We start from the raw sequence: 17599 nt of genomic DNA, 5'->3' as shown, positions 1-17599 counted from the left end.
CGCGCTCGACGCTAACGAGGATCGATACTTCGCCGTCGGCAGTTTTGCGTGAATCTGCGTGTGCGGCCTGATATTGACAATTAATAGATTCTGTCTTAAGGGACGAGAGAGCGATCTTTTGCATCGGGGAACGCCGTTGTCGGGACGAGCGATAAGGAAAACGTCGAAAGTATCGTTAGCGTGTCCTCCCGTCGACGCTCTTACGCTCGAAATACGGTCGGTCGGTCGGCGGACGACGGAAATTGATGATGACAGAAGAGCGGGAACTTCACCGCCCGGAAATTAGTGACTCGAAGTAGAACGCGGAGAGCACACAGGTGTGCTAGATAAAAATATTAGAGGGAACTCCACTGTTATTGCCCGTCTACGCGATTATCGGCCACACAAATCTCTGCGGCTGCGCTCGCTGCAATTTCCGAGCGAGCGTCGCGATCCCCGCTGCGTATCTCTTTCCCCCCTCCGCGGATCGCCTATTTAAATTACGTAATAAACTTCACTTACCTTTTCTCGTGCTTGCATCAACATGTAGCTTCTCTCTTCATCATTACGCCGGTCGTATTTTTTCTTTACCAAAGTTAAATCGTACAAGCAAGAATATCCCGAAAATAAAATTCAGTAATTAAACTATACAGATAATGATTTTAGGTATAAAATGATATATATTTCGCCATTGAGCGACAATGAACGCGTGCGACTGGACGCTGGATCAGGAATCGTTGAAGTATCGTCGACGATTCGCACTTTTTCAAACGTCGGTCGACCACCGGGACGCGGGATGGAGGGGGCGAACGAATAAGTGAAACACACGCACGTTAGAAAAACATTTACATATTTATATATATAAAATATAATACAATTTGTTACAGTGTGTAGATGATAGTGTAGCGTTTAGATATTAATATCGAGTGTAAATCGGGTAGGTATAAATCTAAGAGCATTATGGAAGGACAGGGCGTTCGGTGTATGTATATTATAAAGATATAAGACGCTTGTTCAGCCACACCTATCCGAAGTAGGTAGTCGAGTGTGTGTAAGGTGCCTATGAGGTTTCCCGTCGGACGTCGTTTAAATCTAAAAACTATATACAGGACATTCTATATTTACACGCACACGCTATCCGCTCGATTTCCCTTATATGCACTCTCTCTCGCGCTTACGCATTACCGCCTCCGATCGCCACACCGCCGCGTCTTTGCTCGCTGACAAAGGGCGCGAAACTCGGCGGAGAGCCGGCGATCGCTAAATCCTCTACGTACAGTACATACATTTTCAATTTCCCGGCCTTCACCACTCACTCGTCGGGCCCACGAGCGGCGACGTCGAGACGCGTCGCGAGCGACTTAGCGGGAGCGCGCGCTCCAAAACGGGAATCGTATCCCGCTCGAATTCGGTACTCCCGATGGAATAAACATTTTTGTTGGGAAATGGTGGAAGGTGACGTCGCTACTTCGTGGCGCCGCGAGGCGATTCGATTTTCCGCAGCCGTCACCATCGCCGTCTTCGCAGCGACGAGGATTTTGCATTCGAGAAAGGGAGGAATGTACTCTGTTGATTCTGCGCGCTTATTCGCCGCGCGCGATTCCCGCGTAATAACTCTCTCTCTCTCTCTGCCGCGGGAATACGCCAGGTAATTCGCGACGAAGAGACGAGAAAGGAGGAACGCGGAGTACTCTGTGCACGTGTCTCGTGATTGGCTGTTATCCGTGCTACGGAGACGCTTGCCGATGCTTTGGGGGGAAAAATTCGCCTCGCGGACAAGTCACACACGTCGTCGTGGTGGTGAACGCCGGCAATCCTTACGGAAAAGAAGATCGCCTAATATACGCCTACGTACGATACAAGATCATCGAGTATAAATGGCGTGATAATAACGTCGCTCTACCGTTACCTAAAACGTAATTATCCCACTTTAAAAGGGCATTTACTCGTGACGCTTTTTTTTGCTTGATTGTTCTGTTCATATCACCGGCGGTACCTAGCACCCCACCCGCGTCGCCGACGATCCGCGACGGAGGATCGCCAAGATCCCTCGATTGTGCCGTCGTCGGCTCATCGCCGACGAGAATTATCGACTCACCGAGCGAGGACGAGACACCGCGCCGTCTCGTCCTTCGTCATCGCCCAACGATTCTTACGAGCCCGTTCGACGAAGCTAAAAATCGGCCGATGCTCAGCGAATCCTGAAATGCGCATCCATGTAGCGGACGGAGAGAAAGAGAGAGAGAGAGAGAGAAAGAGGGGAAAAAGAGAGGGAGGGAGAATCGAATGATGAAAGAAACCGTGGTGGAATTAGACGAGAGGATTAGTTGAAATTTCCGACTGCGGCTAAGCTCGTCAGGATGGTATTATTGCGCGTGTGACTTCCCTCTAGAAATAACAAGAAAACCATGTCGGCGTATCGGATAAAAAACAGCGCGATGCTATCGATTCCCATTTAGATTATATTCGATATCTAGTGTGTTTGAATAAACTTTTTTTTTTTTTTTTTTTTTTTTTCGGAAAAAGAGAATTTCCAAACGTGTCTAAATTAACCTGAATGCAAATGAGTGTTTGCGAGGGAGGAAATTTACCGCTTTCGCATCTTTCAAGTGAGCGTAACTCGAACGCGATGCGCATCCCGTGTCCTTATTTAACGGATGGTCGATGTAAACGTTTCGAGCCGACGAATTTCTCGGAACATATCCAGTAACTCTCCACAGCGGGAACTCGTGTTCGCGGCTAACGGGTTATCGGTGGAAAAAGAGAGAAAGAGAGAGAGAGAGAGAGGAGAGAGAGGGGGGGAGGGAAAGAAAAAAACATCCGGCCGCGGTAACCGTCTCTTTGCGTATAATAATTGTCCGGCGTGTGCCTTCGTGAGTTATCGAAAATAGTTCGCCGAACAACTATGAACTATCGAGTACCGTTGGGAGCCCGACGTCATACGCGGATTTATCGTCCGGCAACGCCGACCGCTGCCCATCGCCGGAATATAGTTCTCGCGGTGGAAATGGGACCGATCGGAACACAATATTCGCGTAAAGCGATATACTGGCAGTCCTCGGCAATTTCGATTCGACCAGTAACGGCGTGGTTACGAACGAATGACCTTCGTGCTGCTCGTGACCCTTAAGTAGTCGATGGCGATCGGAGTCCGCGTTCTCTCCTAATACGAATAAAATTTCTTACACTGGATCGACCGACACATTTCCCATCCTTTTTCTCCCCTTTCTTTTGCAAATTCTCACACGTAAGTTGGAAATGAAGAGGGCAAAAGTCGCGATCGTAAGTCGTTCATCGTCACGACGTGGTTCCGTCACTGTAACTTCAGCTCTCTCTCTCTCTCTCTCTCTCTCTCTCTCTGGCTCATGCCTTCGCTGACAAATTTCATTCACTTTTCGCGGTGAAATGCGCTACGCTATGCTCTGCAACTAAATGGAACATCGCAACGTGATACTCTCGGCAAAGTTGTCGCGACTGCTTAAGGGTTAAGGTACGGCCACTCGATTGCCCTAGAGTCTTCTCTACACACACACACACACAGATTTCCCTATGACATTTACGAATTACCAGTTAGTATTAAATTGTAAAACGTAGCTACGTGTCCGATTACCGATTAGTCGCGCTACTTTGAGACTTCGCTACAATTAGAAGGATGAGGAGGGAAGGAGGAACGAGGAGAAAAAAGTGCGCGCAATTCTTTCCGATCTAACATCGAAAAATGCGAGGTGCCGAAAGGGTGGATTAACAGACGAGAGAACGAAAGAAGAGTGATAATAATTCGGTAGTGACTTGGCCAACGAAGGCCCCCCCCCCCGTTATTTTCTCTTTGTTCCCAGCTGCTTTTTTCCCCCCCTGTTAATACCGGTGCGAAGTTGAAGTAACGGTAACGGCGCGTGTTTAGGGACACTTCCGTTTCGTTTGATTTCGAAGCGAAATAGAGCGAAGGAACAAATCCGAGTCGAGAGTCATTTAAATGGAAATTATCGGGAGAAGCTTCCGAATCGAATGCAAATCGCGATGCAGATTGTATCGATCAAAACATTCGGCTGAATCCCCGAACGTTCGCGAGTTTACTAGGCACGTCGTAGATATATTTATTCGCATCGTGTAAACTGATCCGAGTGCGTACGGCTAACGATAGTAACGATCACGGTCGGAATGTGGCTAATAATAATCGACTACTGGATAAACACTCTGTGTGAAATAAAACGGCACTTTGATAGAATTGAATAGTTCCATTTGAATGACACGCATCGAGCAAAGTATATCGTAACGTCGGCGAAATTCGAGCGCAATGCGGTTTACAAAAATGACGATCGCTAACTTAGCTAAACGCATTGAGCAGTCGCAAATAATCGCACGATGATCGAAGCGTGTGTCGATTACTCCCACGATTGACTCGCGGATCATCAGCGGTAATTAAAGTCTCACGCGGTCTTGCGGGTGTCCCTATAATGCGTCGGACTCGTGGAAAATCTCGTGAGTGCGAGGGTGTGTATTAACGCGTGTGTTTATGTAACAGTGAGAGAGATGTGTCGAATCGCAAGTAATCGCTTTATACATTAAATAAAGAATAAATAACCGCCCGTGTATACGATCGACGAGCATTTCGACAAGCGCGTTGGATAACGTTACACGTAATAAACTGTACAGAATATTACAAAGAGTCGTTGTGTGTGTGGGTATGTATAATTTGTATATTTATATATATATATATAGTGTATGTGTACGTGTGTGTCTGTCTCTGTGTGGGTCTATTTATATATTTATATATAAACGTTGGTTAAGTAACACCGTTGCGCGAAACGCTCAACGAAAGAGATATCATCCGTTCTTATAACGAGACTTAGATTCTCGCACGAAATTGCCATCGCGTGCAAATCAACCAATGCTTATACTTATATGATCATTATTCGAAGAAAAAAGAAAAAGAAAAAGAACGTCACTATAGCTATCACTACGGTCTAGTCAACAAAATATACAGACTTCGTCGGGAACCGCGCGTGCGCGGCTCGTTTCTTCGTGGGTGCCGAAAATCATCGGAGTTCGGCGTCGACCGAGCGACGATGTTTTCCGGAAGCCGAGGTTCTCGTGAGGTTCCATAAAGACGAGATCAAATCTTCGGGCAATCTTCACGATAAAGAAATACACTTTCCCCGAGTAAAAGGAAAGCGGCAATGCACGCGTCGATCTTAGAATACTATTTTCCGGCTCGATCGACTTTTTTTTAATTGTATCGTGTGAGAAAAATTGTTTAAAATTTTAAATTAAACTATTAAGTTCGCAAGTCCTCGCAATATCTATTCTTTCTTTTCCTTTCGATTCTCGGAACGACTTTCTTCGCTTTGCGGAAAAGCAATATCCGGAGAAACGAAAATTTCTTTTCGTATTCCGAACGAACCTGCGACTGAATGAAATTGGGAGGTATACCGCGCGCCGGGGGAAACTTGATCGTCGTCGCACCTCGAAAGGAACACAATCGGCGGGGCTCTGCCCGCCGCGAAAAACGCGACGCCTCGTCCGGTTCCCGATCAGCAAATAAACAGCCAACAATTAAGCCCTCGTGAGAAGCTTAAGAATAATCTCGACTCTGTCGAGACGCGGACGCGAAAATTCGCGGGGGTATCTCTCGTTCGGGGTCGTCGACCGATAAGGTCGTGCCACGTGAAAAATCAAACGGCATTCTCTCCACGCTTTCATTATTAAATGTCATCGCGTCCGCCCATCGAGATGGATCGGATACATTTTAATGCCGCCTGAAAGTAGCTTCGATTCGTGATATAGCGCGGAGATAACCGTCGCAGAATCGATGACGGTAGAATGAATCACATTGGGTGACGACAGTGAGTGGCAGCTTTATCGGGCAGTGTGATATCGCGGGATTAACTAATTAACTAAAACTGTAAATGAATGGTGAAGTCACCAGTGTCACGTTCGTATCTCACCGCGCGTTACTCACGGGAGTCGGATCGATTTCGATCCTTATCAATCCATGTGTTATCGAATTGCACGGATCAATAATTGGTCATAGTTATGCAAGAAGAATCCGACCCACAAAATTTGGGGGAATTTACTGCTAACGGATAGTTTATACTTCTTTCTATATAAAACAGAACAATTCAAGCCTTACGGGCCGACTAAAATTAATTAAAGAACAGTTTTTATTTCTACCAGTTGTGTATTTTTTACTCGTTCTTTCAAGAGTCAAGCTTGTCAATGAATACATTTAGGGAGAAGAAGATAAACCACACTTAACTTTCTAAACGATCATGAAGAACCTCAGTGCTATTTATACTTTTCAAATCATGCATCAAATTTTCATCCTCATTTTCCTCGAAACATCATATGAATCCGGATTCTTCTCGCATAACTTTTGCCAATCGCATTCTACGAATAACTTATATTCACCGATCGTGAGTTAATCAAGATAAAATGTCACATAAATATATCTCTTTAACAACATTAACACTTCGTTCGGATAATCGCTGCCTCTTTCTCGAGTCACGCAATGTGCGTATCGCGTCGAATAATTTCGTTAACCCCTCCTTATCGAAAAGGTTCGCATTGTAAGCTATTGTTACGGATCCCCGTCATTTCTCTGATCTCCCGATTTATTATTGATTGACGCATCGAGGACAACGGGGATGCACACCGGGGCGGAGAAAGCCGCGGCGATATCAGTCCCAGCGCCGTCGAGATGCAGTTTGCACTTTTGACTCGGGCGCGTCGGAAATGCACGCGCAACGCGGCCAACGAGCTCGTATCCGAGAGATATCTCGCCCGCGCGAGTCACCGCGGATTTTCCGCGCGATGGCGTATCTCGAATACGATAAACGCAGCTCTGTCCCGGGTTTAAACAATAATATAGATCGCGGACGAGAGAGAATCGCGCCGTGATTCGCGCCGCGCAGCATGGCCGCTATTTCGCGCCGAGCACGGGACTGGCGCGCGTCTGTCGCGTTCGAAGCACGCCGTGTCGCAAACACCTCTCTATTACGTGACAATGGCGCGCGCGGGAGCGGAGGTCGCGAAAGCCGATCGCGAAACGAGGACGCGATAGATACGATCTTCCGCGCTCGGTTTCACCGTTGGCGAAATTAACGCGCTGCACATCCACATCCGCTTCCGTTCAGCGCAGCGTCATTAACTCTCTCACACTCCGCATCTCTCTCTTCCTCCCCCCCCCTCTCTCTTTCCCGCATGATTTTCAAACGCCGGGATGAATATTTCAATAGAGCCTCATCCCGAAATCGCCGTGTTCGGAAGTTAAATTACATACAGAGGAGGAAACTGAAGGCTCTGTTTTCTGGACCATCCGGAAAGTTCTCCGTGAGGCTCGGAAATCAAAGTGAGTCGGAGAGTGAACTTGCTCGAAATGGACGCGGGAAAAGTGTTCTCTGTACATTCGTTTGGTGCCTCATGGATGTTCCCGTAAAAATAGCGGCTACGGCCATATATATATATATATATATATGTATATATATAGAATCGTTCGTTTCACGATATATGAGAGAACGATACGGCAGTTACAGCCTGTCTCTTAAATCAAGACGTCAAATATCACAGAAGCGACAGCTCTACGTGGAGAAACGACTCGAATTCGACGGAAATAATTGAGATATACATTCGACGATGTGAGCGTGTTCGTTTGTTATTGTTACCTTTATACCGTTCGATTCTTCATTTAGACACTGTCCACAATACACAACCCGTAAAGCTACGCTGGAAAGGAGAGAATGAACGTTTCCTGCCGGTGAAACCGAGCACCGTGATGAATAAGAGAAATGCGCCTCTCATATATCCCGACGAGACGCCACCGTAAAATTACCATAATTTTATTTCAACATCTATAAGTCGAGATAACGTGGATTCCGGTAATTTCCACTACGTCCTCTATGATATATGTATATGTATATAGATCTCACCTACACCCTCCCGATCGAGTGGCGATTGCAATTGCCTTGTCCCCCACTCGCACAAGTTCGGCATTTTCGGCCGAAGACTGGCGAGCTCTTCGGCGACACGTGAGACGCTTATTTCACCGATTACGCGTATCCAACCTCGAATTATCGCGAATCTCAAGAGAAGCGCGCGGTGCAGAACGTCAGCTCCGCGAAATTTTCGCGAGATTTCCGCGAGAGCTCACCGGAAAATAAACGTCTCCCGTCGTTGTCAGTCTTCACGCGTGTCTCAATTGCCACGGTTCCTCACCGACACCGTCGTCACTCCAACGTCCTCGTGATAACGAGCGGTGAAAAAAGACGGACATGGCAAATCCCATTAACGAATAACGCGTCGCGACGCGAGGACACGGCGAAGAGCGCGCCAGCGGGTCAGCGGGTTGCGCGCGCGCGCGCTTCCACCGAAACGAAACCGTCCCGGAAAGACCACCGATCGAATCCGTCGACGAATCCCGGCCGCTCGGCTCGTGGAACGATGACAATAATGCCTAGCCTAGCCTAAGTCCTCCGCGTTGCTGAGATTGGCATGTACTTACGCGAACGTGCGCGCGTACGCCCCGGCCTGGGCTGCTGCTGGCGCCGCTCGGTTCGCCGCGGGTTCGATCGCGACGGATAACTCCGCCAGAGGTGATCCTGAGTCCGAGTGAAGTCGACCGGTCGCGCGGCGGCGACGTTCACCTGAACGCGGCGCCAATGATGATCGTAGCGACGGCGAGGAACATCGCCGCCGACACCGTGCGACCGGACGAGCTGCCGGGCGCCGGGCCGGCGTCACTGCTGCGGGACACCTTGCTGCGCACCAGCTGACCCCGCTCGACCGCGTTCGACTCGTCGCTGTCGGGGTCGACCGGCGCGCCGATGTCGTCGTCTTCGCTCAGCAGCATCGACAGCTTGTTTCGCAGCGGCTTCTTCGCGCAGGGCGCACTCGCCTCCTCGTACGGCCTGAGGATGCGCGGGTAGTGCACCTCGAGGTTGTCCGTACCGGGCAGGGCGCCCTTGCCGCTGCCGCAGAGCGGCTTGAACGTGCCGCTGCGGGTGACCTCCTGGAAACTCTGGAAGTTCGTCACCCAGTCGTAGCCCAGCAGACGTTCCTCCAGCGTCAGGCCCGCCAGCTTCTTCGGCTCCTCGATCATCACCGGGCTGGAACCCCTGCTCCAAATTTAAGCGCTCCGTCCAGTTACCATTGTTTTGTTATCTTTCTTTCGCGTGTACTTCACGAAACCGGTCTTCCATTTTTGCACTCGGTTTGCAGTCTATTTCGCGGTCATCATGACGCTACTTTTGTCCCTCACGGTGAAAGATTTCATTGTAACCTTCTAATGGCGATGGCGAGTTTATAAAATGCTATACTTGTAACGAGAGAAATGTGACGTTTTTCTTTTTTTTTTTTTCCGTTGAATCAAATACGCCAAAGTTATCGGAACGTATTAATTCTCCATTAGTCGCAATATTTTTCACACGTGAATAATCGCGATGCATCTCATGGATACATTAATGTTCTCATTATTTTTCTCTGCTACTTGAAAACAGTTTGTCTTTCATTGGCACTTGGCTAATAGACCAGGCGCTAAAGTATATAAAAAACAGTAGAGAACGAAGAGAACAAAGAAAAATATTGATAAGAACGAGTTCGATCTTGATACGTTGTAGTCTGTATCTATTGGATATTGCGACTAACGGAGAGTTAAGAGAAAGATGGATCACCAAAGAAAGTTTGATAAAGCTGAAAAAGTTATGACGTATAAAGTGTTACATAATGAGCAGCGCGCCTGCGACGCGACTGTCGCTCGTTGAGTTAACGACGGTCGGCGCTTTCGTGACGTACAGATTGTCCCTAATAGCCAATTTAAAGCGATCAGAGAGCAAACGTCGGACGATCTTCGTTTGCATAGGGCCATATAAACGTTCCCGGTGGCAACGTGCGACGCCTTGCGTGCCGTCTTAATGCGTCATCAAATGTTTCGCCCGCCCGCGCAAACGGCGCGTCGACCGCGCGAGCGTAACGACAGTTTTAAGAGACGACGGGAATACGAATGGGCCGCTGTCGCAAAACAGATTCACGTCCGAGATGATATATTCTGACGAGAAGCGCTCGACTATTAATCCTTAAGTATCCATAAAAAAGATACGATGTTCGTGATGAAAAATCGGAAAACTCCTCGTGCATCGATAACGTCGCATATCGCGTAACGATCCTTCGGCTGACGGTAGCGAATTCACGATTAAACATTTTGGAACTTACTGCTTCAATTTCTGGATCCCCAAGCTGTGCAGCACGGTCGGCAACGACGGTAAAGAATAACAGAGAGACAACTCAATGCGCGGATAATAGAGAGCAGACACCAGGCAAGTTTCTTCTCTCGTCCCCAAGCCGCCGAGCGTGATGGCCCCCCGGGTTTCGGACGAGTACGTGCATTCGGCAACCAAGTGATCACCCTGTGATATAAAAAGATCGCCGAACGTGAGCATTGCTGAGCTATAACGAAGCATCTTAAAAGTTCGAAGACTTTTGTGCGGTCGATATAATCCGTAATAAAACGAAACAACACCCGCGCTGTTTCTTACATCTCCTTCTATCCCCCTTTTCTCTCTCTCTCTCTCTCTCTCTCTTTCTCTTTCTCTCCCTCTATCTCTTTCTCTAACCACGTATTATTTTGCAGTAAATTTATTAAAATGCGCGCATATTTCACTCGTGCATACATCTTTCGGAAGAACGTAATTGTAACAATCGATACTTAATCACAGACCTTTTCATTTTATCACGCGGGATTATTTTATTATGAGCCGGGCAAAATCGCCGATTCAGTTTTGTTACTATTATAATACATTTTTCTCCGCGTTAACACGTAATAGTGTTCAAGTGTTCCCGGTTCGAAAACAATTAAACTCAGGTTCATGCCCTGCATCCGTAGCATGTCTGCACTTTACGTGATCAAAGCTATACTTATTGTACGTTAATAAACTTTGTAACAAGCTCATAAACTTTCTGATACGTGCTATGCGTTATAATGCGGTTTATGCTACGTTCACGACAGCATAAACGAGAGGCGTGCAACGTGGCGGAAACAGAACGGAAAAATAAGAATATTAAACGGTTATTGTGTGGATGCGCGAGTGAGTGTGCGTGTGTGTATATATGTATATATATATATATATACGAAGAGAGACAGAGAGAGAGAGAGAGAGAGAACGTAAAAGTTACTCGTGAAGCGCCTAAGAATAATATCTCGGATTACTTTAGGGAAAATCTCGACGGGTAGAGTTGGAGATTTCTTCCCCGACTCTCTTCACAAGATTCTCTTTCCCTCCGGTTAATCGGAGATATTTTATAATTACGTCTAGTCGGAGGCGATCAGTACGGAAGAGATGAAAGTTTGACGCCGATAACCTAGATTCTGATACGAAGATAGAAACGAGATCTTCTCTTGAGCTCGGCTAATGCCCGTCCAGTTCTTTTTCTCTTCGAATAATTACACCCACGCGTTCACAATGGAAATAAATAGAGAAAAAGCATCGTATGATACGTTGAAGAACGGAGAATATCATTCCTCTCTTTCTCTCTTGTGCTTCGCTTCCCATTCACCGTACTTGAGATCAGGACCCTTCGTATATACTTAACAAAGTACAATTTAGACCAGCTAGCAATATTAGATCTCGGTCTTCCAACTGTGATTTAATACCATTAAATATCATTTAATAAATCCTTAGAAGGCAAGGAAAAAATCAACTCTTCTCTCTCTCTCTCTCTCTCTCCCTGTATATCTTCCTATGTATGTCTGCCTATCTGTCTTAGCTGGTATTTGGACAGGCCGTTTATACGGTACTCACCGGATACACCTTGATCGGCCGCTGGAGCCTCCGATATTCCTGATAATTGGGATTGTAGTTGACGTCGGCGGCGATCGGCGGCAGCTCCTCGCCGGCTCGGATCTGCCGTAGGCGCACCTTCCTGCCGAGCTGGTGGGTGTGCATGATCACGGCGAACATGTTGATGCCGGTGTTCGGTATCGTCTGGCCGGTGCAGTCCGAGATGCAGTGGCCCTCGGAGACCACCTCGTGCTGGCCTGGCGGTATGATGTGCCGCCAGTTCGGGTCGATGCCGACGCTGAGTATGCCGGCGTCATGGACGCGCACTTGCTCGGTGTAGAGGAGACGCAGGCCGCTGCTGTCGCTGATGAAGGCGTCCAGCTGCGGGTTCGTGTAGTGCGTCTCCAGCATGTAGTAGTGAGGTCCGTTGGACGGATTGAGCGGGTATCCGGCCTCAGGCGGATAATTAAAGCCCTGGTGCAGCGAAAGGGAGAAGGAAACGATGGATTATGCAGAAGCTGCTGGTAAATAAAAACAGGAGACCGGCAACAAGCGAGCGAGCAAGCACGCCGCCAGTCCGGTTCTGATCGGAGGAGAGCTCGCTCTCTCTCTTTCTCTCTCTCTCTCTCTCTCTCACTCTCCGTGCCCGGTCAGGTCCGATCCGTTCCCTGCCCCCGACGCGACGCCCGGCTGTAATCGGCGTGTACACCGCCTCGATCATCCATCAGCGAGCGAGGCCCGATGGAAATTGTCGCTCACGGAATTCGTTTCCTTATTGGTGGTGCGCGCGCACACGCGAATTACGGCCGGCCGATTTTCATTTTCGGACCGCCGATGACGAGGGCGAGATAACGATCCGGCCGATTCGCGGAATCACGCCGGTGGTGATCGCTGTCTTAATAAGCGCCCCGGATCTCGATTTACCGGCGCAATCGCGCCGGTAATTTAGATCGAGCGCGGGCGTGAGCACCGAACGTAGTTTTGCATTAAACGCGGTTTCTCTTTTTATCCCGCGAGTCTAAAACTGAAACCCCGCCGAGCGCCTCCTTCTTTTTGCTAAAATTATTCTCCCGCGATGCCTCGTCCTATCCGTGGAGATCATTTCGCTTAATATTTCAGTGTTTTCCGCCTGACATCGGGATTCATAGTCGCGCACGACGGTGTATTGTGTGAAATTAAGCACCGTCGCATAATCGTCCGAAATAGGATGTCGCTGGGAAATTGATTCAATATTAACCCATTAGCTGCCACGATCCCCATTTGGGGATCAAAACAAAATATAATTTGAATATAATTATACTGTTACACGACTTTTTATGCATATATATAACTTATCCGGCCAAAAATTTCAAAAAGAAAAAAATTTGGCAGTTAATAGGTTAAAAGAAATATGAGTAGAGAACGTGAATGCAAAGATGAGATTACGAGCGCTCGGTGAACGAATCATCGGATGCGATGAAAAATATTTCGTCGTTCGTTCTCACAATTGCGGTTGACGTTTATTATTGATGTTATAGTCAATATTAAGTCAATTACAGTCAATATTGATATTATAGTCAATATTAAGAAGAAAATGTGAAAATCATCCATGACACATCGGAGTGTGTCTTTCACGATCGATCGCAACTTCGTCGGATGTTCGCATTACCGATAACCACGAAGAAACAAGTTTGCGGCATTCCTGTTCTCATCATTGGTATGCATTACATCGGACTCGGAATTATCAGGAAACTCCGAACGTGTCTTCCACGATCGCGCGTAACTCTTGTCGACGAAACAGTCGAGCTTACATATTGAAAGACGACGGACTTATCGAGTAATCGGTATCGCGAATGCGAGCGTAACCCGAATTCTAAGATATTTCACTCGTGCACACCACTTCTCGTATATTCTCCAGGGAATTTTCAACAGACTTTGCAAGAGAATTAACGTAAACTACTTTGAACAACTATTGCATCAAAATAACATCGCAAAGATTATTTTGCTTTCTCCCTGCTGAGAATTTATACCATTTCACTTCTTAACAGCTTAAAGATAGACTCGAAAAGTTCGACGCGACAACTGAGTAACTCCATTACCGATCGAATCAGACGGTAAAAGAATCTTAATTAACGATACTAGAGCTCGTAATTAATGGCGACGTACGAATCTTCAAGTTTATGATTCCCGTGATTGGCCTCTTCTGTACATGGAGGAAATACTGCAGTGAAATTTTGTAATGCTGAGCCACGCCGGAATTATGATTGAAATTATTCGGTGTGTTGTAATCTTTAGCGATGTATGCAACGAAATACACCACTAAAAATTACAACGCACATGATTATTTCAGTTATAATTCCGGTTATGGTTCGGCATTATAAAATTCTGTGATAATTTTTACCACGATATTTTCTCCGTGTACTTTTCGGGATCGGCGGAACGCGTGTCTCGTAACTCTCGAAAAAAATGACCGTATGCAAAACTTCGATAGTCGCGTCGAAGTTCGGTCGTGAGCTGAAGCTTGAGCGAAGTTTTCGACGTACCTCCGAACCGAGACTCCAAGTGGCCGCGATCGTGTTGCACTGGAATGCGGGTTTATCAGGAGCGTTACAGACATCCCCGGTCGTTTGGGACGCGGCCTCCAATTGGGTTTGATTTCCGCGGCACTCATACAGGGTCATGTGATGCAGGTATTGGTGGCTTCCCGGCTGAATAACTGGTTCGTACTGAAATACAGAACAGGCGTACAGAACAAGCTCGTAACAAGGATCGATGTCGAGTGCATTTCGGGTGTCTTTGTCGTGTGTGCATAACTGTGGAACTATGCGCTCCGATGTTCTTATCGTGACGGTGGAATCAACCGAATCGATCGGAAAAGTCGAAGGTCGCGCTGTGGTTAAAAATAATCTAATCGGTCGCTCGTGTAAAAAAGTTTCGTTAATGAAGCAAAACATAGGGGAAAAGGTGGTATCCCGGCCCTTCTTTTACATTTTATACAATAACTTTATCAATAATCGATGTTTGAAATTGAGAACCGAACTATTACGTTCGTTAAAGCGCCGTTCAATACGCTCAAATTTAAGAAGGATGAGGAAGTATGTGTAACTAAATGCTAGAATGTACCTTGGAAAAATCGAGATGCTCAAAAGTAGAAATGCGTTACAAACAGAAGCTCGAAGAAATAATTCTATAAGCAGTTACTAGAATTCACCACCTAATAGTGAAGATATTAAAACGGGCTATAATACTCGCGAGAGCCGTAATATCGCCTTCTCCGTTTCTTTAAAATGTAAGATGAGTTTGCGTTCACAATGAACCGATTTAATTGCAGAGGCTCTCCTCATACGGCGACTGATTCGAATTAAAGCAAAGCAAATATTCGCGAACCGGCCGAATTACTAACCGTCGACAGCCGAGAATATCGACAGGAAGCGGGAACACTTCCCGGCAGGCGTCGTTTCTATCAGTTTAAAGGAAGCTGTTGGAGCGCAAAATTGGAAAAGAGCGCGGGCTTCGGCGCGCAAACGTAGCGCGCGCGGTAACCCTCGTGCTCTCCCTCTCTCTGTCGGGACAACGCGCGCTGTTCTTTCAATTCATTCTCGGTGGGAACAACAAATTAAAGTTCCCGCCGATATCCCGCTTAACGGCCGTTCGCTCGACCGTTAACCTCGGAATTCCTCGCCGCTCCGTCAGTGGAGGTTCCGTAAAACATGAGAGGGGTCCGTGCGTTTTAAGCACTTGAGTTATCGCAATCGGAACGCTAATCGTCTCACTCCTCACCACCCGGCCTGCGCCGGATGGGAACACACAGTGCAATCGCATCGCGTAGTTGGGTCACGTCCGATTCGAGTTCGGGATTCAGGTGTCGGTCGGTTGGTCGGTCCAGCGCTGGATAGAGCGGACTATATCAGCCAACTGCGTGCAATCTATTCGCGAGTTCGCCGGAATATGAATATCAGAGTCGAAGCACGGTGAAGTAGAAATGTGAGATACACGAAATAAGGAATGATAAGATAATATAAGGCGCCGGATTAATATGGAGTATGATAGAAATTTGGAATGCCGCTCCAAAGATGCTAAATCAAACAAACGTCGGAACACAGAAGTAAAGTGAGAAAAGAACGCGCTACTCGCGAAGAAACTGACCGGACGGTGAAGTAAGAATGTAAAGTACAAGGATGGGATAAGAAAAATAATAGAAATAATACGATATGAAGTACAGGATGAATAAAGGCGCAATAGAGTAACATAAAAGTTTCGAATGGAAGAAGGGCGGGGAGAAGGGAAGCGGGCGCATTCCGAGGTACAAAATCAAAATTGTGGGACGTAGAGATGAGATGAGGAGGGAACGCGCTACTCATGAAGAAGCTGGCGCGCCGGCTATGACCATTAGTCACTCGCTCGGCCGTTCCAGCAGCTGTCGGGCATCGCCTCGCGCTGAATAACAATCGCGCGAAATTCGGACGGGATACGGCCAGGCGAGATTTTATTGAGTTATCATCTGTCTCGCGAGTGGAGCGTAACCCGAGGCGTAAAACGCGAATTACCTGGAAACGTGTCCCCCCTCCCCCCCGCCCCGGCTAAATTATTCGCGAACGTAAAATTCCCGTCCAAGTCCGGCGGGAGTCCGGCGAAAGCGAACGAGCGTGTAAACTCCGAAGTGTGCGACGAACAGAGGTATCGTTCGCGCAATTTTTCTATATCAACGGATCCAAGGATTGCGGCGACTTCCGAGTCGCGAAATCGCGAAACCTTTATTTTTTTTCTTTTTTTTCAATCCGACGCGAATCCCTCCTTTCGGCGGAAATGCGCGTCGTATCGTATCGGTTCTCACCCGTTTGCGTGTACGATATGCGTACTAAATACGTCGATTTAATATTAAATCATAAATAAGTTGAAACCTTTGATGACACATAGAGATGCAATAAAGCCGGCAATCATGACGATGTTCCATTCGCGTTAGTTTTCGGCTTCCGGCACGACGAGGCATTGTAGATCGTGAAACATTAACATAACGTGAAATACGTCCGAGACTATCAGCAATAAAATATTCTGTGTCACGTCGAATCCGCACGAGCGAATGTCGGCAAACACGTTTTACTGTCTGCTCTGCGGTTTACTACCTGTCTGACTTTGATTTTTAACACGCAATTTGGAGAATCGCGCGCATCGGAATGGAACTTATTACCGTGCCGTGAATCGGTGCGCGGCAGTAATACGGGGGCTTTACGACCGGCTGCTTCGTCACTGTCGCATTTATCGACGACATCTCGCGCATCGATCTGTCATCGTTGGTAGTGAAACCGGCGGCCGGAACGACGGAACGATCTCGCCTACCGCATCGCTCCGATCCCGCCGCCCTGTGGATCCGCCCAGTCACATATTTGCGATGTAATTTCGCAGCCGAATTAATCGGTCGAGCCGGACACGCGAATCAAAGGAATATCTCGTGATCGAACGGATAATTCAAGACGATTACTCCTTGATGCGCGTTCAATGTCTGTTGTAAGCAATTGGAATTGTAGTAGTAATGCAATAGCAACATTTCAAACGATCTCGATTTGTGCTGTACATCAGCTGAAAATATTAACCCATTTTAAAGGATGGTATATTATCAAAATCTCGAATGCATCAATATTAATTTAGTCTGTTATATTTTATTAGCGTTTTACTTAATATTTATGAGATAATTTTGATTTATTCAGCGTAGAAAGATTAAGATTCCTACAGCAACTGATAAATATGAACCACGTCTTTTTTTTGAGTTTTTAATTTAAATTTTTGAGTTATTATTTTTAAAAAAAGCCTCTATATATGGTCACTTTCAATAATTAATAACCTAAAAATTTTGCATAGTTTGCAAAATGGACTTT

At 47.0% G+C, this 17599-nt stretch overlaps 1 protein-coding gene across 1 annotated transcript in view; it reads right to left on the bottom strand.

Annotated features, from left to right (window-relative positions):
• Window positions 1-859: 859 nt before the first annotated feature.
• LOC106748006 (MOXD1 homolog 2) overlaps window positions 860-17599 on the bottom strand; it is a 240215-nt gene continuing 223475 nt past the window's right edge. Inside the window, exons 6-9 of the mRNA XM_014626136.1 lie at window positions 14270-14452; window positions 11769-12221; window positions 10183-10376; window positions 860-9089 (exon numbers count right to left, since the gene is read on the bottom strand). Coding sequence (XP_014481622.1) covers window positions 8615-9089; window positions 10183-10376; window positions 11769-12221; window positions 14270-14452 — 1305 coding nt within the window. The 3' untranslated portion in view covers window positions 860-8614. The remainder of the gene's footprint in view (window positions 9090-10182; window positions 10377-11768; window positions 12222-14269; window positions 14453-17599) is intronic.

Source organism: Dinoponera quadriceps, unplaced genomic scaffold (assembly GCF_001313825.1).
Source record: "Dinoponera quadriceps isolate SergipeBrazil2010 unplaced genomic scaffold, ASM131382v1 scaffold2167, whole genome shotgun sequence".
Classification (NCBI taxonomy): Eukaryota; Metazoa; Arthropoda; class Insecta; order Hymenoptera; family Formicidae; genus Dinoponera; species Dinoponera quadriceps.
This window is presented reverse-complemented; position numbering and strand designations above follow the sequence as displayed.